General features: G+C 63.1%; 3 protein-coding genes across 3 annotated transcripts in view; 2 read left to right on the top strand and 1 right to left on the bottom strand.

Moving 5' to 3' along the window:
* The window catches only part of ITPR3 (inositol 1,4,5-trisphosphate receptor type 3), a 278,545-nt gene that overhangs the window by 132,007 nt on the left and 120,612 nt on the right, over positions 1–25,926 (bottom strand). The window lies entirely within an intron of this gene.
* On the top strand, positions 1,627–5,897 carry MLN (motilin). The gene is made up of 4 exons (XM_056132121.1): positions 1,627–1,743; positions 3,648–3,767; positions 5,573–5,721; positions 5,771–5,897. The coding sequence occupies exons 1-4, from the start codon at positions 1,627–1,629 to the stop codon at positions 5,895–5,897; spliced, it is 513 nt and encodes a 170-aa protein (XP_055988096.1).
* LEMD2 (LEM domain nuclear envelope protein 2) lies at positions 11,700–24,987 on the top strand. Its single transcript, XM_056132263.1, has 9 exons — positions 11,700–12,436; positions 13,981–14,021; positions 16,601–16,676; positions 18,269–18,345; positions 19,014–19,093; positions 20,414–20,559; positions 21,254–21,355; positions 21,432–21,534; positions 23,867–24,987. Exons 1-9 carry the CDS (start codon positions 11,725–11,727, stop codon positions 24,015–24,017), a joined length of 1,488 nt encoding a protein of 495 aa, XP_055988238.1. The 5' UTR covers positions 11,700–11,724; the 3' UTR covers positions 24,018–24,987.

The raw sequence follows: 25,926 nt of genomic DNA, 5'->3' as shown, positions 1-25,926 counted from the left end.
AGACCCCCGGCTGGCCTGTCCCCTGCTGGGACACCGGTGCTGCCCGGGGCCTTGGAAGGAGTGCCGGATCCCCCGGTGTCCATGCAAAGCTGACTGAAGTCTCCGTGGGGACTGTTGTCTCCTTTGGGGACACTCCTTGCTGGCAGTGTCCACCTCCCTGCCCATCAGAGCCACCCCCTCACTCAGAACAGCCCCTTGTGGGCTCAGCTGCCAGCCTCAGGCTGTCTCCATCGATGCCAGCCTCCTGGGCCCGGCCTGGCCCTCACAGGGGTCAGGGCTGCCTGGGCATGTGCTCCTGTGTCCAGCATCGGCCCTGCCAGAGGCAGCAGTTGGCCGCGGGGGAGGGCCCAGCCTCTGCCTTCTGCCTGGGGTCTGCAGGGTGATGGGGCCATGTGGGCAGCGGCCCCATCCCCCTGCAGGCTAGCCTTGTCCCGGGCCCACTCTGGTCAGACACTCTTGGCGTTTCTGCCCCGACACTGGGGTTGAACTCATCAGGACTGAAATGCCCCCAGCGGCCACCCCTGGCATGGCCCTGCCCTCCACCTCAGGCCAGTTCCCTGCCAGCACCTTAGGCCAGAGGCACCCCGCGGTCTGCTCTCCTGCTGCCCATCCAGGACCCCCGTCCCCGCCAGCACCGAGGGCTGGGACCGGAGCAGGTACCCCCTGCGGTTGAGGACTGGGGTAGGACTCCCCCCGCTCCGGTGGCCCCCACCTGGCTCTCAGGTTCTGCTCCCTGCAAAGTCAGTGTCCAGTTCTGCCACCACACTCGGAGACTCGGGGCTCTTCTTGCTGCATGATGGCTGGGCCCCAGGCAGAGCAGGGGTCAGCGGGGTCAGCGGGGCCCTTTCATCATCCTCATTTTCTCGGGGGTAGCTCTAGTCACAGGGGCTCCCCCTTTGCAGAAAAAAATCACCGAGGGACCCCTAGAAATCAACCTTCTTTTTTTTGAGGTGGGGGTCACACCCAGCAATGCTCAGGGGTTACTCCTGGCTCTGCACTCAGGAATTCCTCCTGGCAGTGCTCAGGGGACCATATGGGATGCCGGGGATCGAAGCTGGGTTGGCCGCATGCAAGGCAAATGCCCTCCCCGCTGTGCTATCACTCTGGCCCCCAACCTTCTTTTTGTTTTTTTGTTTCTGAGCCACCCCTGGCGGTGCTCAGGGGTCTCTCCTGATGAGCTCAGGAGACCGTGTGGGTGCCAGAGTCTAATCTGAGTTGCCCAGCATGAAGACAAGCGCCCACAAATCGGCCTTTCCATGAGTCCATTAAGGCCCCCGCCCCTTGTACCCCAGGCCACTGTGGCCCCTAGGTCATCCCGGCCCCCTGGGGAGCAGCGTCACCTTCCTTGTGATGGCGGAGCTAGGAGACACTTTGCTCAGAGATGTGGGATCTCCCCAGCATGCTCCCAGCTGAGCCCAGAAGACCCCCCAACAACCACCCCCAAATTGGGGATGGGGAACAAGCTGCCTCGGAGGGGAGACTGGGTCAGCTCTCCCAGCCCACCCGGGGTGGGGGTCTGCACTTCCTGGCCCAGCCCCATGGAGAGACTGAGTGGCCTGTGGGCCACACACCCCGGGGACCGCAGACACAGTGGTGAACGGGTGCCTGCCTCTGTCCAGCTCCAGGATGGTGTCCCGTAAGGCTGTGGCTGCCCTGCTGCTGGTACACGTGGTCACCATGCTGGCCGCCCAGGCCGAGGGCTTCGTGCCCATCTTCACCCACAGCGAGCTACAGAGGATGCAGGTAAGGGTTCCTGCGGCAGGTGGGGGGCAGGGCTTGGCACCCGGTCAAGTACATCATCAGAAGGGGCCCAGTGCCCTGAACCCTTCCCTAACACCGCACGGCAGGGACGGAAAGATGGCACAATGGGGAGGGCACTTGCCTTGCATGGGGTCCACCCTGGTTCCATCCCCAGCATCCATCCCACACTCCTGAGCATCGCCGGGTGTGTGACCCCCAAAACATAATCAAAACCTAATGCCATGCGGGAGTGCCAGTGGCCTGCTATGAACCACCTTCTCCTGCCCCCCCCACATCCCTCTGAGGAAATATTTTTTTCTTTTTTGGGCCACTCCTGGCTCTGCACTCAGGAATTATTCCTGGTGGTGCTCAAAGGATCATATGGGAATGCTGGGGATCGAACCTGGGTCGGCCGCGTGCAAGGCAAACGCCCTACCCACTGTGCTATCGCTCCAGCACCCCCCACAAGGAAATTTTCAATGAACAAGCACATAGATATCGCTGTGGAGCCTCTCGGCATGCCCGCCCCCGCCCCCCCAGGGAAACCTGAGCCCCCCTGTCTTGGAGGGTGTCTGCCACACAAGCCTGCTTGGTGGAGACCCAGCAGGCCTCCGGGTCCCTAAGTGGTGCTGAGGGTGGTGGGGTTGGAGGATGGAGAGACGCTGCTAAGGGGAGGGGGAGGGGGGAGCTGGGCCTGGGGCCTGCAGGAGGAGCTGGGCCCGCTGGGAGAAGCGAGCGTCCAGAGCCAGAGAAGGGGCCATTGCTGCCCCTTGCTGTCCCTTCTCTTTTTTTCGGCCAGCGGGGGCTCCTGGGGAGCAGTGAGTGGGGGACCAGGCGGTGGGGGGGTCTCACCTGGAGCTGCCCCACCTCTCCAGCCCCTTCTTTCTAGAGCACAGAAGCAAAGAGGGCACAGTACCCCTAAACTGACACATCGGCAGGGTGCTGAGCAGAGTATCTGCCTACGTTCCTTTGCCTTTGACCCGGGGAGACGGAACTCCAGTGTTCCTCCACCCTGAGACAGGGCTCCACCAGGTCGGATGTCTGAGTTGGGGCTGCGGGCAGTCCTGGGAGCTCCAGGGCTGTCCAGGCCCCCTCGCCTGCCCAGCAAGCTCAGCCAGGGCCCCGGGCAGGGTGAACACAGAAGAGCAAGGAGAGAGGGGGTCCATGCACCCCCCTCTCCCGATAGACCCATCTCTCCTCTAGAATCATGACCCAGAGTTCGGGACAGGCCCAGAACTGAACCCCCAAGGGCCTGGCTGAGGAATCAGAGTATCCTGGGGGTGCTCACGTGTGCCCTCAGCCCCCCCACCTGCCCCCCGAGACCTGCCAAGCGAGACTCAGGCCGACCCCAGGCAGGAGAGACACAGTCAACGCAGCCCGGCTCAGACGCCAGCCAGCAACATGGCACCGAGGCCACCAGCCAGGAACCCGCTCTGCGGCTTCTCTCCTCCTCATCACCCGGCCTGGATCTTTATGAAGAAGCTGCACCACGTTCCCCCGTGATCCATCTCCCGGCTCGCGCTTATCAATCACCTCCCAGGGACTCCACGCTCCCCGGCCGCCCCACGGCGTGCGCACCGGCTCGCCTGTCTTGCCACCTTTTTTATCGGCTCCCGGCTCCGGCAGCCACACTTCCCCAAGTCACACGCTCGGAGGGCGGTCATTACTCTCAGCGCTTTAGCTTAATTAACAGGAACAACCGGGGCGCCATGCCCGAGCCACGAGGAACCGCGGGCTCCTTTCCCCGCTACTGCGTGGGCGACCCGGAGGGCCGTTCTGCAGCCCCCTGTGTCTGGACCCCTCGCGCTGAGGCTCCTGGGGGGAGGGGTGCCGTGGGCCACGGGGAGTGGGCCAGCTAGCAGGTCGGCGAGGGTGGTTTGCGTAGTCTCGTGCTCTGTCTCTGTCAGGAGAAGGAGCAGAATAGAGGGCGGAAGAGATCTCTGGGAGAGCAGCGCAGGGCTGCCGAGGAGGCAGAGCCCTTGACCACCAAGGACCCCGCAGATGGAGAGGAATGCCCAGTGATCACGGTGAGCAGACAGGGGCTAGGGCATCGCTGAGAAGCCCCACGTCAGTCTCGAACCGCAGTCCCGAACACGTGTCAGTCGGGGCGTCTGGGGTTGGTTGAGGATGAGGGTCTGTCGCACGCTCCGAGGGTCTGTGTTGGGGCAGACTGTGAGGGGGAGGGAGAATGGGGGGCTCCCTGTGAAGCTGCTGCTGTGGGGGGAATGAGTGGGAGGGAGGGGGGCGCCAGCCCCCAGGGTCAGGGGGAAGCTGGACCCTGAAGCCCGGGCGGAAGGGGTTGGTCAGCCCTGGGGCTGCAGGCTCGAAGCTGCAGGTGCTGCTCATGACTCAGTGCTGATCAGCCAGCTGATTCCCTAGGCTGCGGGGAAAGAAGACCCAGAGGTCGGAGTGGACCTGGGAACCAGGAGTCTATGAGGCCACTGAGCAGGCCTTTCCCCAGAAAGGTCGAGGGGCAATTCGGTGCCGTGATCCCCTGGACCTTCCGGCAGGCGGGGCCGGGGGGTGGTTGCGGGTGAAGGATGGGGTGCGGGGCCTGTGCTCAGGGAACTTCCCTGCAGAGGGGCGGGGAGGGGACGGAACCATTATCCAGAGAGAGTAGGGCCTTGCCTGGGCCGTGGGTACCGAGCGGGGCTTATGCATGTGTGTGCATGAGTGCATGTATGTGCATGTGTGTGCGTGTGTATGTATGCATGTGTGCATGCATATGTGTGCGTGAGTACATGCATGTGTGTGCATGCATGTGTGTGCGTGCATGTGTGTGTGTGCGTGTGTGTGTGCACTTGTGTGTGTGTGTGTGTGTGTGTGTGTGTGTGTGTGTATGGGGACGGGGCTGTCCTGTCCTGCCCAGGCACTCCCGGGCTCTCTGCAGTTGGTGAATGAGGACCTTCCACAGAACCACCATCCAGATGGCCCTGGGCAGGGATCCAGGCCCACCGGGAGCATCCCTGGTCGGTGTGATGTGCAGTGTGACATCTCGGGAGGCCATGGTCCCCTTTCTGTCTCCGAGGCCCGGGAGATGGACCAGGATGCCTTCCTGATTCACGGGGCCTCGACTCTCACAGTGAAGACATGTGACCTTGGTGTGGGCAGGGCAAGTCCAGGAGGGATGGCTGGGGGTTCCAGGGGCTCCAACAGCCCCGCCTGTGGGAGGTGGGGGAGCAGCCTGGGTTTCCTCTGCAGTTCCCCGGGGGGGGGTGTGGCAGGGAGACCCCAAATCAGCCTGTGCATCTGAGAAGACAGACCCTGGGACCGGGGCGGCCAGAGCAATGGCCAGTCCGTGAGCAATCAAGTCAGCTGCCCCCCATCCCCCCGGCCTCTCCTGGTGGCGCGTCTGATCTTGAGTCCGATGCATCTCTCGTGTCCTCACGGCAGGCTGGGGTCGGGCCAGGCCACGGGGAACGTCCTTTGCCTCCAGGACTCAGCCACGGGGCCTGAGCAAGTGGTCAACTGCTTTGACTGGGGGCCGCAGCAGTCTCCTCATTGAGGGGTTCCCAGGAGCCTTCACACAGCGTTTGGAATGTTCCCGACTTTTGTGCGGGAGGAGAGAGGGAGGGTCCCCTTGTCAGGGAAAAGGGGCTTCACAGTCATCCTGCCCTCATCCCCATCCACAGCAGCTTCTGGCCCCTGGCAGGTCCAGCCACGTCCAGCCACCATCACCACCGCCCCTGTGAGACCTGGGGGGAGGTACCGCGGGTGGACAGGGGACGGGGACGAGGGGGTGGGGGGGGAGAACGAGTCTCCCTGCTGCCCCAGGACCACCTGTGGGGCTCCCAGCGCCTCCCCTCCTTGTTAACGCGGCCTTATTTCACAGCTGACTGCTCCCGTGGAAATTGGAATACGGATGAACTCCAGGCAGCTGGAAAAGTACTGGGCCGCCCTGGCAGGGCTGCTGGGGCCAGCATCGCTGTCCACCCGGAACGGTACGGAGGGCGGCGCCGACACCGTTAATATTCCGGGAGCGCATCTGAGCGGGTTTGTTTTTCTGCCTGGCGCCGTCTCCGCCCCCCAGCCTGGCCATCTCCACAGGGGGCCTCATGGCGGAGCTGGTGGGCCGGGACTGCGGGTCAGTGCTCCAGCCGAGGACGGCTCAAGGCCCTGCCGAGGTAGTTCAGGCCAATGCCCTCCGATCAGGGTGAGGGGTGGCACCCCTGCGGTCCTTGTGTTGGGGGCCAAGCCCACCCTCAGTGCTGCAAACCCTTGGTCCACTCGGCTTTGCCTAGTTCAAGGTCATCCTGAGTCCCCCGTGCAAAGCGAGGTCACACCTGACAGCCTCTAATTACTTCTCTGGTGCCCGGGAGGGGACAAAGGCAGAGAGGTGGCCAGCTTGGGCTAGAGGTTAAACGACTGGCCCTGGGCAAGCGTGAACTCTGGCTGGGGGTGGAGAGTCCAGCCCTGCTCCTGCCCGGCTGGGTGCCCTGCCCTGGGAGCCCCCGACCAGCTGCAGCTTTAAAGGTGCCGCAGACCCGGCGCCCTCCCTGAACTTCAAGCCCCCTTTTCTCTTCCCAACAGCTGAGTAACACCCACTCAGGAAGAAGGTGCTGGGGGCCCCTCCCACCCAAGGCAGCAGCGGGAAAGGCCCGAGAGACCACCAGCTGGACACGGAGGAAAGACACCCTCTCCCCAGCAAGCTCCCCCACCTCCTTTCCCACCAGCAAATAAAAGTGAGCAACCTACTGAGACGGCTCTTTTCTTGAATATTTGAATTTCCAAATGTCAGACTCGGGTCAGGCCCACCAGGGGTGGACACAGCTTCGTGGAGCTGGCCCCACGCCCTTGGGGAAGGCCTGGTTTCGGGCAAGTACTCAACACTGCATTTGTCCTTCTGTGGAAAGTGAAGAAACTGGGGTAAGAGAGAGTTCAGTGGGGAGGGCGTTTGCTCAGCACACAACTCAGACCTGGGTTCAGCCCCCGACACCCCCTTGGAGTTCCCCGAACCCCACCCGCAGTGAACCCTGAGTGAGTAAGAGCCAGGAGTGGTCCCCAAACAAGACACAAATAAATAAGGAAACGGAGGCAGCCCACCCACTGTGTGAGTGGCAGAGTGAACTGGACCTCGGGGCTTGATTCCGAGGCGGCCCTCAGCTTCCCAGCAAGCACGAGGTGCGGTGGGCTGAGAGCCGAGAGGCCTCGCAGCCCAGCCTTGGCCCTTCACCTCCCGGAGGCCTGGCAGAAGCCAGGAGGTGAGATCTGCAGAGAGATCGGGGATGGGGCACCAGCGAAGAGGAAATTACTATCATCATTACCACCTTGTGACTAGATGCTCCGGCATCCGCAGAAAATGACACAGCCAGCCACTTATTTCTGCCTTCTCGACAAAACCGGATGGGAAATTTCATTCTAATTTAATTTTGCATTAATGAATGTTCATTTATTTATCAGCCAGGGCCGGAGCGGACTTGCACCGCCTCCATCCACAGTTTTACTGGCAATTAGGTCTAGAACCCCCACCACCGAGTGTGTGTGTGTGTGTGTGTGTGTGTGTGTGTGTGTGTAGGGAGCTGAGCGCTGGATGGGGACCACCAGGACAAAAGGACCCCAACCCCTCGGAAAGGACTGCCCTCTCCCGTGGGTAGTGCTTTGAATGCTATGAGGAACACCCCCCATCCTGCCCCTGCTCTCTGCCCCTTCCACGCTTCTCAGCGCCCAGGCCACCAACCGGAGCTCAGCCCTGGGCTTCAGGACACGCTGCCAAGATGCAGGGAGTGACTGCAGCGAGGAGGCAGAGCAGACAGACACGGGGTCTGCAGGGTGTGCGGCCGGGGTGGGGGGAGGGAACCGCGTGCAGGACGCCCCCCAGCCCTGCTGGGATCCCCCACATCACTTCCCTCTGTTCTCTGCAACCGGCTTCCAGACGCAGAAGAATAAAACGCTCCATCTCTCCCCACCCAGAACACAGACTTTTGTCCCTTCCTCACCCTCCGTGCTGCCTGAGACCCTGTGGCCCCCCGACCACGGAGCCAGGGTCCCCCCAGCCCCCTCCTGGGGGTTTTCCTTAGAACCCCCGGGTTTCCTTTCACAGGGACAGGGTGCGGGGTGGAGGGGGCAGACACGAGCCCGAGGCGGTGGACTTTCAAAGGCGGCTCAGCCAGGCACAGGCTGCGCCGTCCCGACCCTCGCCCGGGCCTCTGATGTGCTTCTCGGTAACGAGCCACGACAGCCCCCCCCTCGCCCCCCGCGCCGCGTCTGTATGTCCCCGCAGACGCTCAGAAGCAGCCGCTCCTTTCTTCTCTCCGTTCCCTCCTCCTGCCCTTGTTCGATTTCTCACAATCGGCCCAGATCATTCTTTTTCTCCAGCGAGCACCTCCAGTTTCCGGGGCAGCCGACTCGATTGCTCACGGGACACGTGCAGCCCTGGAGGAAATGAAAACGAGGCCAGAGAAGATGCTGCGAGCTGCACCCGGAGAAAACGGCCACGGGAGAGAGATGCTCTTGGTCAGAGCCACCGATGCCCTGGCTGGGACCCCGGCAGGATGAGAGAGGGCCCAGGCACCTGCCCCCATGCCCACACCACCGCCTCCTCCCAGGGCTGTCTGAGGAAAATCCCCCGAGACTCCCTCCCCCAAGCCTGCAGTTTCGGGGGCGGTTACAGAGGCCCCTCCCTCACGTGGAAGGCGCTTTGCACTGCGCAGGGCCACTGGGGGGTGACAGGGCAACCTATGCTGAGCCCGCAAGATGGAAGATGATGAGGTATTTTCTCCATAACCACGTCGGTGTGATTTTATAATTACGGAGCTCCGTGGATTTGCCATGAAATTGAATAGTTAAAAGCAAAGAGTAATTGCCTGATATCTGTACTCTGTAATTTAGTATAATCTAATCATGGACAAAGCCCAAAAGAAAATGCTCTGAAAGCATTACATTTTCCTTCATACACAACTCGTTATTGACGTCGGGGAGCGAGTGGATTCGATGCCTCTAAAGGGAGCTTTTTCCCCCACAGCCACCCAGGCGCAAGTGGCCAGAGAGAGCGTTTTGTGCGGCTGTCAGCACATTCTGAAAAGCAGTTGACCTCGCTGCCTGTGACTGGTGCTGGCATTTCTCCGGGGCAGCCCTCACTTGGATCGACAGTGATGGGAAGGGAGTCTCCATCCCCGCCCCACTTTTCAGGAGGAGAGGTACCTGGTGGTGCTGGGGTCCTTACAGCCAAAAGCCGAGCCCGCGACGGCCCCGAATTTGCCCTCCCCACACACCCCTTTGATTACACTTCCCCCCTTCCCCCATGACCAGACCCAGCCGGCCCCCCTTTCAGCCCAGAATAGCGGAGAGAAATGCAGGTGACGAGGTGGTTCAAGGGTAAGGACGGGGTCCCAAGCATCTTTAAGGTCCTGGTAAGTGAGAGTGGGCTTTCTGCAGGCGGCCGAGAACGGAGCCCACTGAAAGATTTATGGCTGTTATTATGACCAGGCTCTGCCGAGCCAGAGAGGTCGGCGGCCCTGCAGGGAGGCTGCCCTCCGGGGGAGCGGCTCGTCCCTGAAGCAGCCCCTCTCTCTGCCAGGCATGTGGCCGCTAAGTAGATCTGGACACTGCCGCGCGTTTGGCCTCTTTTGCCCTTAATAACTCGGGAAGCCCCGCCACTGTCTGAGCTGCTCACCTTTGAACAGAAAAATCCACCACAGCGCATAGAGAAAGGGGGGGGGGGGGGGGAAGGGGAGGGGAGCAGCGAGAGCAAGACCAGCGGGGGTGGGGGGGGTGGGGGGGGGGGGAGGCAGGCTATGAGACCGCCCCAAAGAGCCTGGGGTGGAGGAGGGGGAGGCCCCGGGGGTCAGGGTTGTGGTTTCAGAACACCCCTGTCAAACCTAATTACCCACAGGCTGGCTTCACACCGTGCCTGGGGAGGAGTCTGAGGAGGGAGGATGCCCTGCGTTACCCACCCAGGCTAAGGGGCGGGGCGTTCAAGAGGGAGGCGGAGAGTCACACTGACTTCCTCAATCAGACGGTGAGTGGTCTTCTCCCAGGGGCTGGAGAGGGCGGCCCTGATCAGCCACGGACTCCTACGGAGCTTCGTGCTGCCTGCAGGTCTCTTATACCCACACCCACTAGGTCGATGCCAGGAGCGTCCAGAAGCTGCAGTGGAGGCTGAGGGCTGGAGGGTGCGCCCACAGACCTCAGCGGTGACTGTGATTGGTTCTAGGTGGAGGATAGACATGGACGGGGGATGCTGGGGAGGGCTCCGGGCCATTAGGCCTGGATGCTCGTAGAGCAGCAGTGGGCCCCCAAACACAAGGGAGGCTGACAAAGCCCACACAGGAGACCCCGCTGGGGGTGGCTCCAGTTCAGTACATATTTTTAAATCGCCCCAAGATCCATTGTGATGAAATAGACCGTAACTCTGTGAAATGCTGTACCGTTAACTTTGTTTAAGCATCAGTTGCAGGCCCTCTCAGAATACCCGGGGCCGGTATTGATGCCGAAAGGCTCATTCTTTATATATTGAAGTGCACAGCTGCAAGGAGTCGCACAAATGTTACCAACTCATTTGTCATGCAAACAGTGCTTCAGAAAGAAATAAAATACTATTATGTGGTATATGTGTTAGGCAATCACTATATCAAATTCATGGCATTCCGTGCAAACACAGGCAGAGGAAAGGAAAACAACACTTGGTAAGAGAAATCTCGCCACATGGGAGCAGCTAAGCCGGGGCGGTGGGAGGGCGGCAGCAGAAGCCTGACCACGTCGGGCTGTCATTTTCCCACGCCTGTGGCAGTGTCGAGGGTCTCTCTGGGGCAGCAAGTGGCAGGACTGCAAAACTCTGGCAGAGGGGCCTTGGCCCAAGACCCAGAAAGGGCACCAGAGGGGACGGGGGTGGGGGGACAGAGGGTGCAGGAAGGCTAGAGAGACTGAGGTGGGGAAGAGGGGAGATGAGTTAGAGGGGCAGGAGGGAATGGAACCTGCGAGCCCAGCAGTACATGCCTGGGAAAAGCAGCCGATGCAGGATGTGGACAGAATATAAAGAGGGAGAGGGAGGCAGAGAAGACCCTGAACCGCACTTCTGTTTCACTTGCTACCTCTTCCCCGGCGGGGGGTTCTCCACAAAGAGCCTTCGTATAATCAAGCCGTGGGTCCTGGGGGAGGCTGCAGAGCTAGATGTCGGTTAGGCATAAACATGCGGATCCTAAGTGCCTTGGACAAAGCTTTTCCGAACCTCACAGCTACCCGGGAGGTCTTGGCTGGCCAACAAGCTGGAAACGGTCCTCAGGTAAGACCATCCATCTAGCAAGTGCAAGTGGTGGAGTTGGAGCTGGCATTTCAGAACCCCTACCCTGAATCACAGGAGACACAGAACTGTCAGGGAGAGGGAAGGGTGGGGGATGGGGGTCTTCCTGGGCACATGAATCCCCAGGCAGAGATGCAGAGAAAGTCATCTCCCTCCTGTGAGAAACAGTAGCTTGTCTTTCACGGAGAAGCTCATCCATTAAATCAACAAAACTCCACTGAGCGCCTACCACCTGCCTGCCACCCTCCCCACCTCCCGCCATGGAACTGAGGATTAAGGGATGCACATCCTGGGGCAGGGAGCAAGGGCAACGTGAGCTAGGGCGCATGTGCAAAATTCCACACTCCCCACCCACACCCCAGGTTCCATGGGCCTCTGATTGTGCCCCCCCCAAAATATGGTGGGAAAGAGGGAACACAGGAAGAGACGAGAAGAGAGAAAGAGATAAGGTTTTTTTAAATTTTTTTATTGAATCAGCATGAGATACAGTTACAGATTTACAAACTTTCAGTCATACAAGGATAGAGTGCCCATCCCTCCACCAGTGCCCATTCTCCACCACCAATGTTCCCAGCATCCCCCGCAACCCCCACCTCTGTGGCAGGCACATTCCCTTTTAAAAGACCAGGCTCTTGGGATACACCTTTGAGTGAAGGGTGAGAGTGGAGGGGTGGGGGGAAGAGGAATCACTGGACCTTCCCAACATGGCGGTCCCAGTCGGGAGCGGCTCGGCCGACCTCCCCATCATGGCCGCCCCGCCCCGCCGGCGGGCGCCGACCCTCCCAACATGGCGGCGCGCCCGACCTCCCCATCATGGCGCGGGCCCCGCCCGCTCCGCCGCGGCCGGCGGGAGCAGTTCCGGGTGCGGCGCGCGCCGGGGGTGGGCGGGGGACGGCGGCGTCCGGGCCATGGCCGGCCTGTCGGACCTGGAGCTGCGGCGCGAGCTGCAGGCCCTGGGCTTCCAGCCGGGCCCCATCACCGACACCACCCGCGACGTGTACCGCAACAAGCTGCGGCGCCTGCGGGGCGAGGCGCGGCTGCGGGGGGAGGAGGCGCCGCCGCTGCGCGCGCGGCCGGCCCCGGTTCCGCTGCGCGCCGAGCCCCGGGCCTGCCCGCCGCGCGCCTGGCCCGCCTGGCCCGCGCCCCGCCGCCGCGCCTCGGACCGCGGCAGCTCGGACGACGACGACGAGGACGCGCGGCCGGCCGAGCGCGCCCGGCGCTGGGGGGCGCCGCCGGGCCCCGAGCCCCGGCCCGGCCTCCGCGGCGCCAGGGCGGCCTGGGCGGGCGGCGCGGGCGCGGGCGCGGCGTTGGCGGGCAGGCCCGGGGCGGGCCGCCGGCTCGAGCGCTGCCTGTCGCGCCTGCTGCTCGGGGCCAGCCTCGCGCTGCTGCTCGTCTTCCTGGCCATCCTCTGGCTGAAGATGGCCAGGCCCTCGGCGCCGCAGGAGGCGGAGGACAACAGTACGTGCGGCGGGGAGGACGGGGGGTCGGCGCCCGGGGGAGAGGCCGCGGGGGCCCCAGCCCCGATGCCCGGCGCCGTGCGCCCCGGCCCGGCCCGCCGCGCGCGCCACGTGCGGGAAGCACGCCCACCCCGACCGTGCGCACCCCGCGGCCACTCCCCCTCGCCGGTGCCTCGGCTCCGCCCTTGGACAGTTACTGATAGTGACCCCCACCCGGGCTTCGCTGCCCGCAGGGGGAATCCGATCGGGGTCCCCAGCTTTGCGGCACCACAAAGCCACGTTCTGCTTCGGACCGTGGGCCCTTCAGCAGTGGGGAGGGACGTGCCACCTGCCGATGAGAAAGGTGTGGACGCACCTCTCGGCGGTCTAGACTCGCGAACGGGGGTCTTCATCCCTGCCCGCTGCACCTCTTGGGATCGTGGCGACCCACTTTCACCCCCAGCACTGCGTATGGCCTCCCGCACCTCCAAGGAGGGCAGCGGAGCGAGCGAAGCACTGAGCGCGCCCAGTGTAGTTGGAGCTCCTCCGAACGACCGTGCTGTCCAGGGGTCTCCGGTTAAACCGGCCAGGAACTGACCGGGCCAGAAACTGGTCCCTGCCAGGGGACTTTCCCTTTCGGGTCATCCCAGGCTCAGGCAAACAAGAAGCAAGGGGAGAGCGTTTAGCAATTTCCCCAGTGATGCTGGAATCCATCCACTTCCAGTGTTCTTGGCAAAGCATCAAGTGAGGTCGATTAGTTCCCAGCCCTGAAGGCGGTTTCCCACGCCCAGCAGGCCTGGGGTTGCAGCACTGTCTTAGTTGTTGCAGCCTGGGCACTTATGGGCCCTACTCACACACTGGCCCAAGCCCTCTACACCCTGAGACTCCAACCCACCTGCTAAGGAAACTGGGCCTACCCTGTGAGGATGTGGCTGGGCCTGGGTCTACACCGCGTCACCGCTGAAACCCTCACGGCAGCTCGTAGCCAGATGGGGCCGAGATTCAGCCGGGTTAGTCCCTGGCTGGGAGCACCCGCTCCGCGCTACCAGGCTGGCCTGTCCATTGCCGTGTTTGAGCCCAGCCCAAGTTAGGCACGGACACCCAATGATCCCTTTTCACACGTTAGGAACTGCTGCCAAGTGCAGGTGGTTTTGTGTGCCCAGGGCCCCTCGTCTTCTGCCTGAGAACAGGCCCCAGTTTCTCATTGCTCACCTGGGCCCAGACCCCCCTCTGCTTCACGCTCCCTTTACAGCTGGCCTCTTCCTGGCCCTCCCCCTTGTGCCCAGCTCATCGCCCTGCTTTTCCAGAGCTGACCCTTTCTGTCCCCATTCCCTCCACCCACGCTTCTAACTCAGCCTCTGTGTTTTTTTATTTTTTATTCTTTTTGGGTCACACATGCACAAGGGTTACTCCTGGCTCTGCACTCAGGAATTACTCCTGGCGGTGCTCGGGGGACCATCTGGGATGCTGGGAATCGAACCCGGGTGGGCCGTGTGCAAGGCAAACGCCCTACCCACTGTGCTACTGTTCCAGCCCCTCTCTTTGTTTTTCTTTTCTCGGGCTCAGTGAAACTGCTGCCGGTGGACTGTGAGAGGAAGACGGATGAGGTGAGTATCAGTCTCTCCGGAGGAGATGTGCTTCCATCGCGTCCTGCCCCGTGGGTTCCCATGAGCCTCAGCGCAGGGCCTGGGACCTGCAGGCGCCCATCTTGGGGGCCCATGGGCTGCGGTGCGGGCAGGCAGTTTGTCCATGTTGGGGTCTGATGTTGAATTCCTTGGAGCGGCTGGGTTGGAATAGCCAACAGGGTTGTTTGGAAGCATCCCAGGTGGAATTGCTTATTTGGGGAGCCGTAATGCTTGCACCAGGAGTAGCTGGAGAGGGTGGACAGCCCCCTCCGTCGTGAGTCATGGATGCGGGTCCCGGGGACAGGTGGTACCTGGGGGCGAGATGAGGCCGTGGGCGTCCAGGTCATCCATCCTCCCAGGAGGCGCCTGTGCTGCAGAGGGCATGAATGAGTGATGCCGTTACTCAGTGGGTGGTACCCGGCCTCTTAGGGACGCGCAGTCCTGTCCCGGCCCGTCAGTGCTGTGGGAAACGGGTCTTCCGTCATCCACCTTCTGCTGTGTCACCGTCGGGGGCGTTTTCTTCCCTTCCTTTCCTGTGTTCACTCGCCGGATACCATGGCTGCCTGAGATCACAGCCAGTGGACAGGGAGAGGAAGGGAAGTGGGCCAGAGCCAGAGAGGGAACACAACATTTCTGAGGCCGAGCCCAGGCCCAGAGACATGCCTGTGTCAGGCTTCTCCGGCCGTGTTTGCCTGTCTGTCTTCTCAAGAGAGGCCTTCCTGGGCTCTGTCCGGGACCCTGGCCTCTCTGGACATGCGAGGGCCACTGAGGGACAGTTGGCCCCTGCCCACTTCTGAGCCAATCCTGCCTCTCGGGATCTTGCCACACCTGCCTCGAGATACTGTCCCCTCCAGGCCAGGTACTTCTGGGAGGTTATGGGCACCTCCACTGTGGGTGGGAGTTGGGTGCGGGCAGGGTGACTGGCCTGAGCCCGAGGATGGCAGGCCGGTGCTTGCCTTTGCACACAGCTGGCCTGGGTTTGGTCCTCGTCCACGGTGCCCTGACCCCTGCCAGGAGTGATCCCCGAGTGAGGAGCCTGGAGTAAGTTCTTGGCACTGCCAGGTGTGGCCCCAAAGCTAAGGTCACCCAGAAATCACTCCTGGCAGGCTCAGGGGACCATATGGGATGCTGGGCATCGAACTTGGGCCCCCATGTGCAAGGCAAACACTCTCCCCACTGTGCTGTCGCTCTGGCCTGTGTGGTGATGTCCCGTGAGGCCGTGTCCCTGTGGGCCTCTTCTCAGTGTCCATTCCTGCTGACCCCTGCTGAACCTCAGTTTCCCTGAATGGGGAACAGTGTTCGTTGCAACTGCTTTTTTTTTTCTTTCCTGCTTGCAGCAGTGAAGGATTTTTGAAAGGTGACAGAATCCCCTACGGTTGTGCACTTAGAGGGACTCGCCGCTCACGTTCGGGGCAGGGAACACTCCCCCCACCCTGTCTCTGTTCTGTACATTTAGAGAATCAGCGTCTCCTGCTCTGTTGGGTTACATTTATCACTTACTCTCAGCGTTGCCTGCATCATTAAAGATTCTTTCAAAGGGAGTTGTGGGGGCCCCTGACGCTGCCAGGGGACCCCCAGGTATGTTGCAGTCGGGCGTCTAAGCCTTGGTTCCCTCCTCTCGTGTTTTGTAAAGGCTTCCAGGTCCTCAAGCAACAAATCGTGACCTCTGGTGGCTGCAGCCTGGTCCAGTGTGGCCAGGCGTGCTGGGTGTGAGTGGGCCACAGTGGCCAGCCCTGGCTGTGTGCAGGGCTCCTGGGCGTGGGGTCAGGGTCGCCGCTGGCACTCAGTTCCCATCTGGCCTGTTGGCCAGGGTCAGGGAGATTGACTTTCTCCAAACGCCTTAACTCCGTTGAATCCAGCAAAGTGACTGGGATGGGACCCTGGCTTTCCCCGCAGCCTCAGGGCTTCCTTGAGGGGGTCTGGTCCGGGATCAGACACCCGCAGCAGTGACGGATGATGCTAGCCGGTGCCTCTCCCGAAGAGCTGTGGGAAACGGGTCTTCCGTCATCCACCTTCTGCTGTGTCACCGTCGGGGGCGTTTTCTTCCCTTCCTTTCCCTTGCACGTGGGGGCCCAAGTTTGATGCCCAGCATCCCATATGGTCCCCATCCAAGCCGGTGAGAAGAGCACAGGAGTGACGGACTGGGCAGCGTCCCCACGGGGTGTCCCTCCTGGCCGCTGGCTGCTGGGGGTCCCTGCTGCCCCTGGGCTGTTCTCCCGGCTTGTGGCCCCTCACTTGACAGCTGCTTTGGGGGTTCCCGAGAGTGGGGCGCCGCTTAGTCCTTGAGCGTGGGGAGCGCTGACCCTGCCCCGCTCTGGCCCTGTTCTCCGCCCCGCGCTGACCCCCCCGCCCCCCCTCCCCGCTGCCCCTGTCCTGAGTCCCACCCCACACTGACCCCTGTCCCACGCTGACCCCGCCCCTCACTGACGCTGTCCCGTGTCCCGTGCTGACCCCATCTAGCCCCACGCTGCCCCTGCCCCTGCCTGTCCCAAGCCCCACCCTGCACTGACCCCTGTCCCCGGCTGGCCCACCCGGCGCTGACCCTGTCCCCTCCCTTTCAGTTCTGCCAGGCCAAGCAGAAGGCAGCCTTGCTGGAGGTGCTGCACGAGCTCTACAACTTCCTGGCCATCCAAGCCGGTGAGTGGGCGCCGGGGGGGGGCCCCTAGCGCTCCTGAGCCCGTTGGCCTCCTGGAGACAGGCGCCCCCAGACCCTTCGAGGCCCTGAGATCCAGGAGAGAAGGGGCCAGGCCCGCGCCCTCCCTGAGCCTGGGTCCTTGACCTGGAGGCCTTGCTGGCCTGCTGGCACCTGGCTCTGACCTCCCTGGGCACCCCACGACCTCCTTAGGGCCCCTGGTTCCCGACTGAAGTCTGGGTTCTGCCCCCCTCCCCAACCCTGATTTTGGGCCACTCCTGGAGCTTGGGAACTTCTCCCAGCTCTGTGCTCGGGGCTGTAGGACAGTGTTGCCCAGTTGGGCTCACCTGTCCTCCCCGTGGGCCCCCCATGTTCAGGGAAACCACAGGTGGAGCTTGGTAGGTGGGGGGTTGCACCTGAGAGGGGCCGGGCCGGCGGGGGGGGGGGGGGGGAAGCATCAGAGCGCGGGTCTGGCAGGCGTTGTCGAGGCCTCTGCAGCAGTGCAAGGTGGGGGCAGAGGGGCTGTGGCCTGTGGTTTCCCCTCGTGATGGCTAAGTCAGAGGGAAGCTCTGGCCTTGGCAGAGGCAGGTCCTCCTGCGCCCTCGCTGGGATGGAATAGAATGCAGACCCCGGGAATCTCGGGGCTTGGCCCCGGGAAGGTCCCCGAGCCCACCCTAACCCCTAACCACCATGGGTTCCAGGCCACCAGGATCCTGTGTTCGGGCGCAGAGGGGCACGGGGCTTTCGAGCCGGCCTTGTGCCAGGAGCCCTGGGGCCAGCATGGCGCCATCCCTAGCAGGTGCCGTCCAGGCCGGGTCATTCCCGAGCTCTGACCCACCACAAGCCTCGGCGAGGGGTCCCAGTGGGCTGGGCTGGCAGGAAAAGCCACCGCCTCACTTTCGGGACCTTGCGGCACGAAGGGGTCGGTCAGTCATGTTCAGGATTCCTCCTTTGGCTGGCCAGGGCAGGGGCAGGCAGGCCGCAGGGGAGGGGGAGGGAGGTGCTGCGTCTGAGGGTGGGAAAGGCAGGACCCCGAGTCTGAGGCCCCCATGGGGGCTTTTCGGGAAAGGTCGCCCCCGGGCTGGGCCTGAATGAGCAGAACTCAGGGGGGTACCCAGCTCAGCTGCCCCTGCAGTTGGCCCGAACACCCCTTCCTCCTCGGGCATCTGCGCATCCTTCCCTCAGCCTCACCCCTGCAGGCCTGGCTCCCCACCCCCGAGTGGCTGGGGGTCTGCGGCCAGCGCCTCCTTCCCTGGGCTGGGTTTATTTTTAGCACCTTTCCGGTACCTTCCAGAGCTGTCTGTCGGATCCTTTTAGGGATCAATCGCAAACAGACCTTGGGATTGGGCAGCTTTTTAGTCATTTAATGCAAATGGCTGCCCTGCTTTGCAGGTCAGGTTTTAATGATCTGGAATCGATCCAAGCTAAGTGGCTTTTGATCTTGCTGCAGAGAGAAGCAGCCCCGAGGCCCGCCCGGCCTCAGCTCCCTCTCCTGCCCCGGCCACTTCCCGCTGCATCTTTCCAGCCTGTCTCGCGGTCCCCCACCTCTCTCTGTGTTTAAGTGTGTGTGTCCGTGTGTGTGTGTGTTTTCTCCTAGGTAATTTTGAGTGTGGAAATCCAGAGAAGCTGAAGAGCAAATGCATTCCGGTAACGGAGGCGCGGGACCATCTCGCGGTAAGTCAGTCGGCTGCAGCGGCTGCTCCCGGGGGCCCCGGGCTTGGCTATTGATCTTCTGAGCCCTGCCAAGTTTCCCTCCACTTTTGTCTTTTCGTTTTGTGTTTGCTTTTCGACTTTCCTTTCTATTTTTTTTTCTTCCCTCCTTCCTTATTCCCCCCAGTCGGAGGTTGAGCTCCCCTAAAGTTGAAGCAGCCGAGGAGGGCGGGTGGGAGCCTGGAGAACTGATGGCAGGGGTCCCGTCGAGGGTTCCCGTCGCTCCCTCCCGCCCGGCGCGCACCCCTTCCCTGTGACTTTCAGCACTCAGCCTGTCCGCCCTCTCCCCGGAAGAGCCCAGCACACATGGCCCGACTGGCTCCTTTCTACGGGGCCCCCAGGTGGTGGGATCCCAGAGCCTGGGGGCTGTCGGGCCAGAGAGGGGCCGGGCCTTGCCTTGTCTAGGCCGCTGAGACCTGCCCCTGCCCCCCTTGCCCTCCTCGGCCTCAGGCTCTGTCCCGGAGGAAGGCGTGTTCCTCCCCGTCCAGACCTGCCCCCTGGCCTGTGTGGCCCTGCGTGGGGTCCGGCCGTGCAGGACACGGGCAGGACGGCCTTCATGCCGCAGAAGATAGTGCAGTGCCCGCAGCCCTGCCCAGACCCAGAGCTGATCTCTCTGTCCCCGGCCCTCCCAGAATGTGACGGGCAGCTCTGCCGCCAAGTTCGAGTCGGCGCTGACCTGGATCCTGAGCAGCAACAAGGACGTGGGCATCTGGTGAGTGGGGCCGGGTCCGGGGTGCGGCCTCGCCGGCAGCTTCTTCCCCCACGTCCCAGGCACCGTGGGTGGCTCGCAGCGGGCCCAGGAAGGAAGCCACGTCAGGAGCGCTGGGGATGAGACACAGATCCAGGTGTCAGGATGTTGCCCATCTCGCTGCACGCCCGCCAGGGTGCCGCGCCCGTCAGCCGAGCGCCCGGTGCTGCTGGAGGAGGCGGTTTCCTGCGCTCCCTCCCTCGGGCGGATCCTCATTCGTTGTGGGCTTCACTTAGTATGGAAATTGCTAAGGAAATACTGGATTTTCTTCTGACTGGGCAGTTCTGCCGCGTTCCCGACTGTGGTTTGTGGAGCCGGGAGCCCTGCCCCCTCCTGGAAGGCGGCGAACTGCTGAGCCCAGAGGGACCACGGTGGACAGAGCGCTCTCCCTACTCCACCCCTGCCCGCACCATGCGTGAGCGCGCATGAGCTCTCACCAGCATGCGCGCATGCGCACACACACACAAACACGCGCACACACATGCACACGCATGTTTATTTCTTGGGCTCTGTCTGGTTTGTGGCTCTTGCCAGGAGTGCACGTTCCCAGGTCCCTTGCCCTGCAGAAGCCCCTCAGGCAGCCAGGCCTGCAGCTTGGGCACCCGGCGGACTCCACTGAGACCAGCCTCGCCCGCTGCATGGCCGCACGTGTCCCGCCCCTTAGGAAGGGCAGTGGGGACTGCAGACTCTCCTCACAGCTCCTCACGGGTGTCCAGGGCTGATGCCACGCATCTTGCCTGGGGGAACCGCGGCCCAGAAGGCAGCTGAGCTGGCCGGGCCCTGTCCAGAGCAGATCGTGGGAAATGGGGCGCATGGGGGCAGACCAGCCCCGCAGCGTACTCTGGGGAGCGAGCTTGTCATATCCCTGCGAGAAGGTGTGTGTGCACATGTCCCCTGGGTCCTGGCACCTCCTCGGGGCCCTGGGCCTGGGCTCTTCCTGCTTAAGCAGCTCCCGTGTCCCCGTGTTGCCGGGCCGGGCCGTGGCAGCCCCTCCCGCCCCGTCCTCCACTCCAGGCCTGCCATGCAGAGCCGGCGACTCAGTAAACGTTTCCATTCCTCTGTGCTGGGAGGTGGGAATCCAATTTACAGTTTAATCTTCCACACGCTGAGAGGGGCTGGCACCAACCCGACGGAGGGGCGCGTCGCGAGCGGTGGGGGTTCTGCTGCCGTCCTTAAAGCTTCACCCCTCCTAAGCAGCGGACGCGGGGACGGCGGGTCGCTTGGCCGGGCCTAGAGAGGCTGCGCGGGCCCCGCGGCGCCCTCCAGCCCTGTGTCCTGTTGCAGGCTGAAAGGGGAGGACGCGTCAGAACTGGTGAGCAGCGTGGACAAGGTGGTCTGCCTGGAGTCGGCCCGTCCGCGCATGGGTGTGGGCTGCCGCCTGAGCCGCGCCCTGCTCACTGCCGCCACCCACGTACTCATCTTCTTCTGGTGTAGGTACCCTCCCTGCCCCCTGGGTCCCCGCCCCAGTGACACCCTCCCTCACAGCACCTTTGGATATGGGGCTTAAACAGGTTCTTTTTTTTTTTTTTAATCTTTTTAAAAGATATTTTGGCTTTTGGGCCTCACCCCATGATGCTCAGGTCACTCCTGGCATTGTGCTCAGGAATCGCTCCTGGCTTGCCAGGGACCATCTGGGATGCCCAGGAACAGACTCAGGTACAAGGCCAAGGCAGGCTGCCTCCCCTGAACTGGGGGCCTCCACGTCCTGGTGAGCTCGAGGCCTGGCCCAGAAGCAGGCCCTGGCGTTTCCTGGGGAGCTGATGCGTAGCGCCTGCTGGATGCAGGACGGCTCCAGGTGCCCTGGGCCCAGGTACTCTCAGGCCCCCGCCAGAGTCCCTGGAGGACCCTCAGCGCCACCGGGGTTCAGCCTGTTGCACCGAAAGCCATAAACCTGCCCTGCCGCTGGAGCTGGTCTCCCGGCCTCGGGCTGCCTTGGAGCAGGACCTGGGGTGTATGGCATGGAAATGCCAGTCACAGAATGCCCCGGCCTGGCAGCCACAGTCACAGATCACAGGTGTCTGGCCTGTCGCGGCAGCACCATGTCTCGAATACCAGGGCAGCCGGGGGAGGGGGGACACAAGAGCTGGAGCGGGCGGCGGGGGCTCACGGTGCTGTGCTCCCCAGGCCTGGCTTTCCTGTGGGGACTCCTGATCCTCCTGAAGTACCGGTGGCGGAAGCTGGAGGAGGAGGAGCAGGCCATGTACGAGATGGTGAAGAAGATCATTGGTGCGTGGGCCGGGCGGGCACGCGGCGGGCGGGTCTGCGGGCGGGCAGGAGCCCCCTGACCCTGCCCCCTCTGCAGACGTGGTGCAGGACCATTACGTGGACTGGGAGCAGGACATGGAGCGCTACCCCTACGTGGGCATCCTGCATGTGCGTGACACCCTGATCCCCCCGCAGAGCCGGTGAGTGCCACGGGAGCACCCTGCCCCCTCCAGCTGCGCACATGGGTGGGCGGGGCGCTGTCCATGTGGGTGCAAGCTGTGTGTGGTGTCCCACCACACAGATGGCCGTCTCTGGACATGGCTCATCCGTGCCACTCCCCCAAGGGTGTGAGCAGGGTGGGCTGCGGGCAGGCGGCCAGGAGCCCCTTGGTCCTCCACAAGTGGACGCCCAGAATCGGGAGCTCTGGCTCAGTTTCTTGGGCTTCTCCTGGTCCTGCCTCTGATCTGAGACTGCGCCCCTGGTGGTCACAGGGTGGGGGCCAGGTGCCCCTGGAGGGGCTGCGGGATGGCTCTGCTGTAAAGCCCACAGCCGGCTGCCTTTCCCTTCCCACCCCCCACCCCCCACACACCACCTGCAACGAGCCCAGTGCCAGCAGGGGAACACACACACACACACACACACACACACACACACACACCAGTCACAGCCAGAGACTGGGAGCTGTAGCAAGTCCCAATAGCAGCACTCAGCTACTCAGCTGCCAAGCAGCACACTGACTGCTGACCGGAACTAGCCGCTGTCCTGCCCTGGGATCTGTCCCTGGTCAGGAGAACCCACTGTCCGTCACATGTGGCCTGGAGCTAGGCACGGCCCAGTGTGCACATGTGCATGTGCTGACACATGCTTTGACATGTGTGTACACTAGCAGCCCACACCCATTAGCGCACACGTGCGCAGACTTCCGTAGCACACACATGTATGTGTGTGCACACACTAGTACACACTGTGGGTGTGTCTGCTTCCCCATGGTGGGCAGAGGGCCCAGCCCAGTGGGAGCAGGGGCAGTTGTTCCCCAGACCAGGTACGTTCTGGGTCCCGAGGATATGATGGCGGCCAGCCAGTGGCTGTGTGGAGTTGGGGACCAGTCCCTTGTTCCCACAGCCCCGTCCATCCATCTGGCCTCGCCGCAGAGAGCTCCCACTTCCGAGGAGATAGCGAGGGTCGGGGCACCTGTGCCCGCGGCCAGGCTGTGGTGGGTGTCACCCCTTCGTGGGCTTCCCCAGGGGCCGGGAGCAAGCACCAAGCTTCAAAGACCCATTGTAAAAGTCAAGACTCGATGGAAGTCGCCACCTCGACCCACCAAGAAGGGGTAGCGGGAACTGGGAGGGAGCAGGCAGGTGCCTGTCACTGTCCCCCCTCCCCCGGGCTGCTCCAGGAGCCCCCTCTCACAGCCTGGTGTCGGGTGGGGCTGTGGGGAAGGGGCTGCCTCCCTCACTGGCAGCTTGGACCCCGTGCAGGACGCACCAGCCCAGACCACGGGGCGCATGGGACACAAGTTGCCTTAGCACCTGGACACCATGAGGGGCAGCCCGTGCCTGGGGCATTGTGCTAGTCCCGGGCCTGAGCCCGCAGCACACTGGCTCCTGCATGTCCACGGGGCAGGCGGGCACCATTCTGGAGGGCCCGCACGCCCACACCCTGTGGCTCAGCGCCCAGCTGCGTCTCCAGGCCCAGAGCTGCTGCTCGCTCTCGCATGGGAGGGTGGCGGCACCCTGAGGTCTGCATAGGCATTAGCTCTGCCCGGGGCACGGGCTTGAGGTGCAGTAGTAGGTGCCTGGCTCAGCAGGGGCGCTGAACAGCCGTGGGCTAGGTGGGGGGCCAGCTGCTGTCCAGGGCAGGAGCCCTGCAACCGCATGGTGCTGCCCCCAGGCCACCTCGTCTGCCCCAGGCTGACCCCTGAGTCCCGAAGCGGCACGCATGTCAGCTGGATGTCAGAGCCACCCCCACCCCCACCCCCTGCCCCAGCCACCCCCACCTCTGCCTGTCCAGCCTGGAGATGGGGAGAGAGATGGGCTGGGGTCACCAGGCCCCTGGACCACACAGGGGAAGGGACAGCTCCGACTTCCTGCCTCCCCCAAGGGCGCTGCCCACCCCAGCCCTACAGGGCTGCAGTCAGGACTCACTGCACTGTGGCCACTTTGTAATTAGCTCACTGGGGCCATTGAAACGCGCGTGCATTGGTGAAGGCCATGAGGTGAGGTCCATGTAGCCCCTCACCTGGGCCCCAAGAACTGGATGGACGCACGTGCATGCACGTGTGCACACATGTACACACACACACACACATGCGCGCGCGCACACACACAGCCCCTTCCTGCTCCCTTTGGATGAAAGCTTCAGGAGCAGACGGCAGAGGAGTCATTTCTCTGTGACCTGAACTGTTTCTCCTCTGTATTCACCCTGTTGGCACCTGACAGCTCCTCCTGCAGAGCTGGGGGCCCGGGGTCCACGCACCCCTGCAGAGCCCAGGTGCAGCCGCCCCGCCCCGCTGAGCAGCCTTTGCCCTTGCAGGAGGCGCATGAAGCGCATCTGGGAGCGGGCGGTGGAGTTCCTGGCATCCAATGAGTCCCGGATCCAGACGGAGTCCCACCGGGTGGCCGGCGAGGACATGCTGGTGTGGAGATGGACTAAGCCGTCGTCCTTCTCCGACTCGGAGCGATGAGCCCCCGGGCCTGTCCCATGTCCCGCGGGGCCGCCCGCCTGCCGGTGCTGAGTTCACTCTTGCCTTGGCTGCACCTTCCTCGACCCGCCTCCGGTTCGGCCGGACTCAGATGAGCCCCGTGGACACAGGGGCTGCCTTGAAAGCAGGGGGACCCCAGGTGGGGGCTGATCGGCTCCGTCTCCCCTTCTCGCGGGAGAGGGAGGAGGGCTGAGTAAGGACGGGCGGGTGTGTGCCCCCCATCCCCTGGGGGGTGCGGGGCCAGGGTGGTGGCAGGGTACCCGTGGGAGGTGGCCGGGTGGGGTGGGAGCAGCTTGTCCATGTGCCTTCAGAGGGTGTGACCTGGGAGCTTGCGGGGAGGGGAAGCCTGGCTTGGGCCCGCCTGGGCCACTCCTGTCCGAGTTGGAACAGCACCACAGGAGGACTCTCAAGAAACACCTGCCCATGGCAGGCAGGGCCTTGCGGTCAGCAGTGAGGCTGCCCATCCGGCCTCCAGGAGGGACTTAGAGTAGGCCCTGCCCTAGGCCAAGTGGGATTCCAGCCTCTTGTGGGCGAGACCACCCAGCCAGCAAAGCGGGTGTGGCGTGCAGGTGCGTGCCAGGCCGCGCTGCTGCCCCCTGCTGGCCGCCCAGCCCGCAGCCCGGGCATAGCCTGGCAGGGGCGCTATTACCAGAGGGAGGGGGCCTGGCAGCCGCTCTGCCCCGCAGGAGAGGCCAGACCAACACAGCGGCCTCCAGAAGGCACCAGGCTCTGTTTCTGGGCTACTGGTATTTTTTGTTTTCTTAATAAAGCTCCAGTCTCCCTCACTGAGCAATACTTTCATTTCCTCTGATGTCTGGATAACCGGCAGGGCTGGTGCCCGCACGGCAGCCCCCGGCAGAGACCGCCTCGAGGTCAGGCGCCGAACCACTGCAACAGGCCTCAGTGTCAGGGTTGGATCCGTTGGATAAATAAATTATTTATTGAAAATGTACGTGTCTCAGCCAAGAGCCTTTTCCTCTCCCCTCCTGGGCAGTGGAGCCGGAATGGGGGTGGGCGGTGTGGTTTGGAGGGGTGTCCCATCAGGCCTCAGCTGCACAAGGACAACACACGGGGACAGTCCCCTGGACTGAGATCCCCAGATACCCACTGCCCTGCAGTGCACAGGACCAGTCATGCCAGCCCTAGAGGTTCCCTCTGCTCGGGGAAGGGGAGGCAGAGACAGGTGTGCTGCTGGCACTAGGGGGCACCAAGTCCCAGCAGGGCCTCCCACCTCGCCCACCTGCTAGGACCAAAGTCCAGCTTCTGAGCTGTGGACTGGCTCTTCCACCTCCCACCCCGGGCACCCCGTGTGGGATGTGGGTGGGAGTGATGAGAACAACCACAACCAGATGGGGAGGCAGAGGGCCAGGCCAAGGGCACAGAGAAGCCAGGCCCCCTTTCTTCCACTGTGCATCTCTGTCTTTGTAGGGACCATGGGGTTGGCTCACGTCTACCGGGTGCTCAGGGGTTCCTCCTGGCAGTATGTGCCCAGGATCGAGCCTGGCTGGCCATGTACATGGCAAGTGCCTTGCGCACTGTCCTGACTCTCTGGTCCCTGTGTTTTACCGGAGCTGTTTGGGGACCACCTGGAGGCCAGGCTTTCCCTCCGTGCAGACAGCCCGAGCCCACAGCCCCCAGTCTTTGAAGGACCCCAGCTCCCCTTTCAGGCCACTCATTTCACCAGGGCAGCCCAGAGGGCCGAGGTGGGAGGGTACCCACGTGGGGTCCAGGCCCATCCCGTGGACAGTTGAGAAGTTGCTCGGCCCAGCCCCTGCCACTCCGGATGACAAACGGTCCTGAGGGCTCAGTGGAACCAATAAAGCAGCTTTGGGGGAATGAGGGAGAAGCCGTACCCCACAAATCTCGGCCGCAGTGTCCACCCAGGAGCTTC

The sequence above is a fragment of the Sorex fumeus genome, unplaced genomic scaffold (genome assembly GCF_029834395.1).
Source record: "Sorex fumeus unplaced genomic scaffold, SorFum_2.1 ptg000094l, whole genome shotgun sequence".
NCBI lineage: Eukaryota > Metazoa > Chordata > Mammalia > Eulipotyphla > Soricidae > Sorex > Sorex fumeus.
This window is presented reverse-complemented; position numbering and strand designations above follow the sequence as displayed.

Bases quoted from the DNA above. Each gene is read 5' to 3' on its own strand.
- MLN (XM_056132121.1), top strand. From the start codon at position 1,627: ATGGTGTCCCGTAAGGCTGTGGCTGCCCTGCTGCTGGTACACGTGGTC. The intron at 3,768-5,572 runs GTGAGCAGACAG...CTTATTTCACAG, and splicing joins AGGAATGCCCAGTGATCACG to CTGACTGCTCCCGTGGAAAT. The intron at 5,722-5,770 runs GCATCTGAGCGG...TCCGCCCCCCAG, and splicing joins ACCGTTAATATTCCGGGAGC to CCTGGCCATCTCCACAGGGG.
- LEMD2 (XM_056132263.1), top strand. From the start codon at position 11,725: ATGGCCGCCCCGCCCCGCCGGCGGGCGCCGACCCTCCCAACATGGCGG. The intron at 16,677-18,268 runs GTGAGTGGGCGC...GTTTTCTCCTAG, and splicing joins CTTCCTGGCCATCCAAGCCG to GTAATTTTGAGTGTGGAAAT. The intron at 21,356-21,431 runs GTGCGTGGGCCG...CCCCCTCTGCAG, and splicing joins GATGGTGAAGAAGATCATTG to ACGTGGTGCAGGACCATTAC.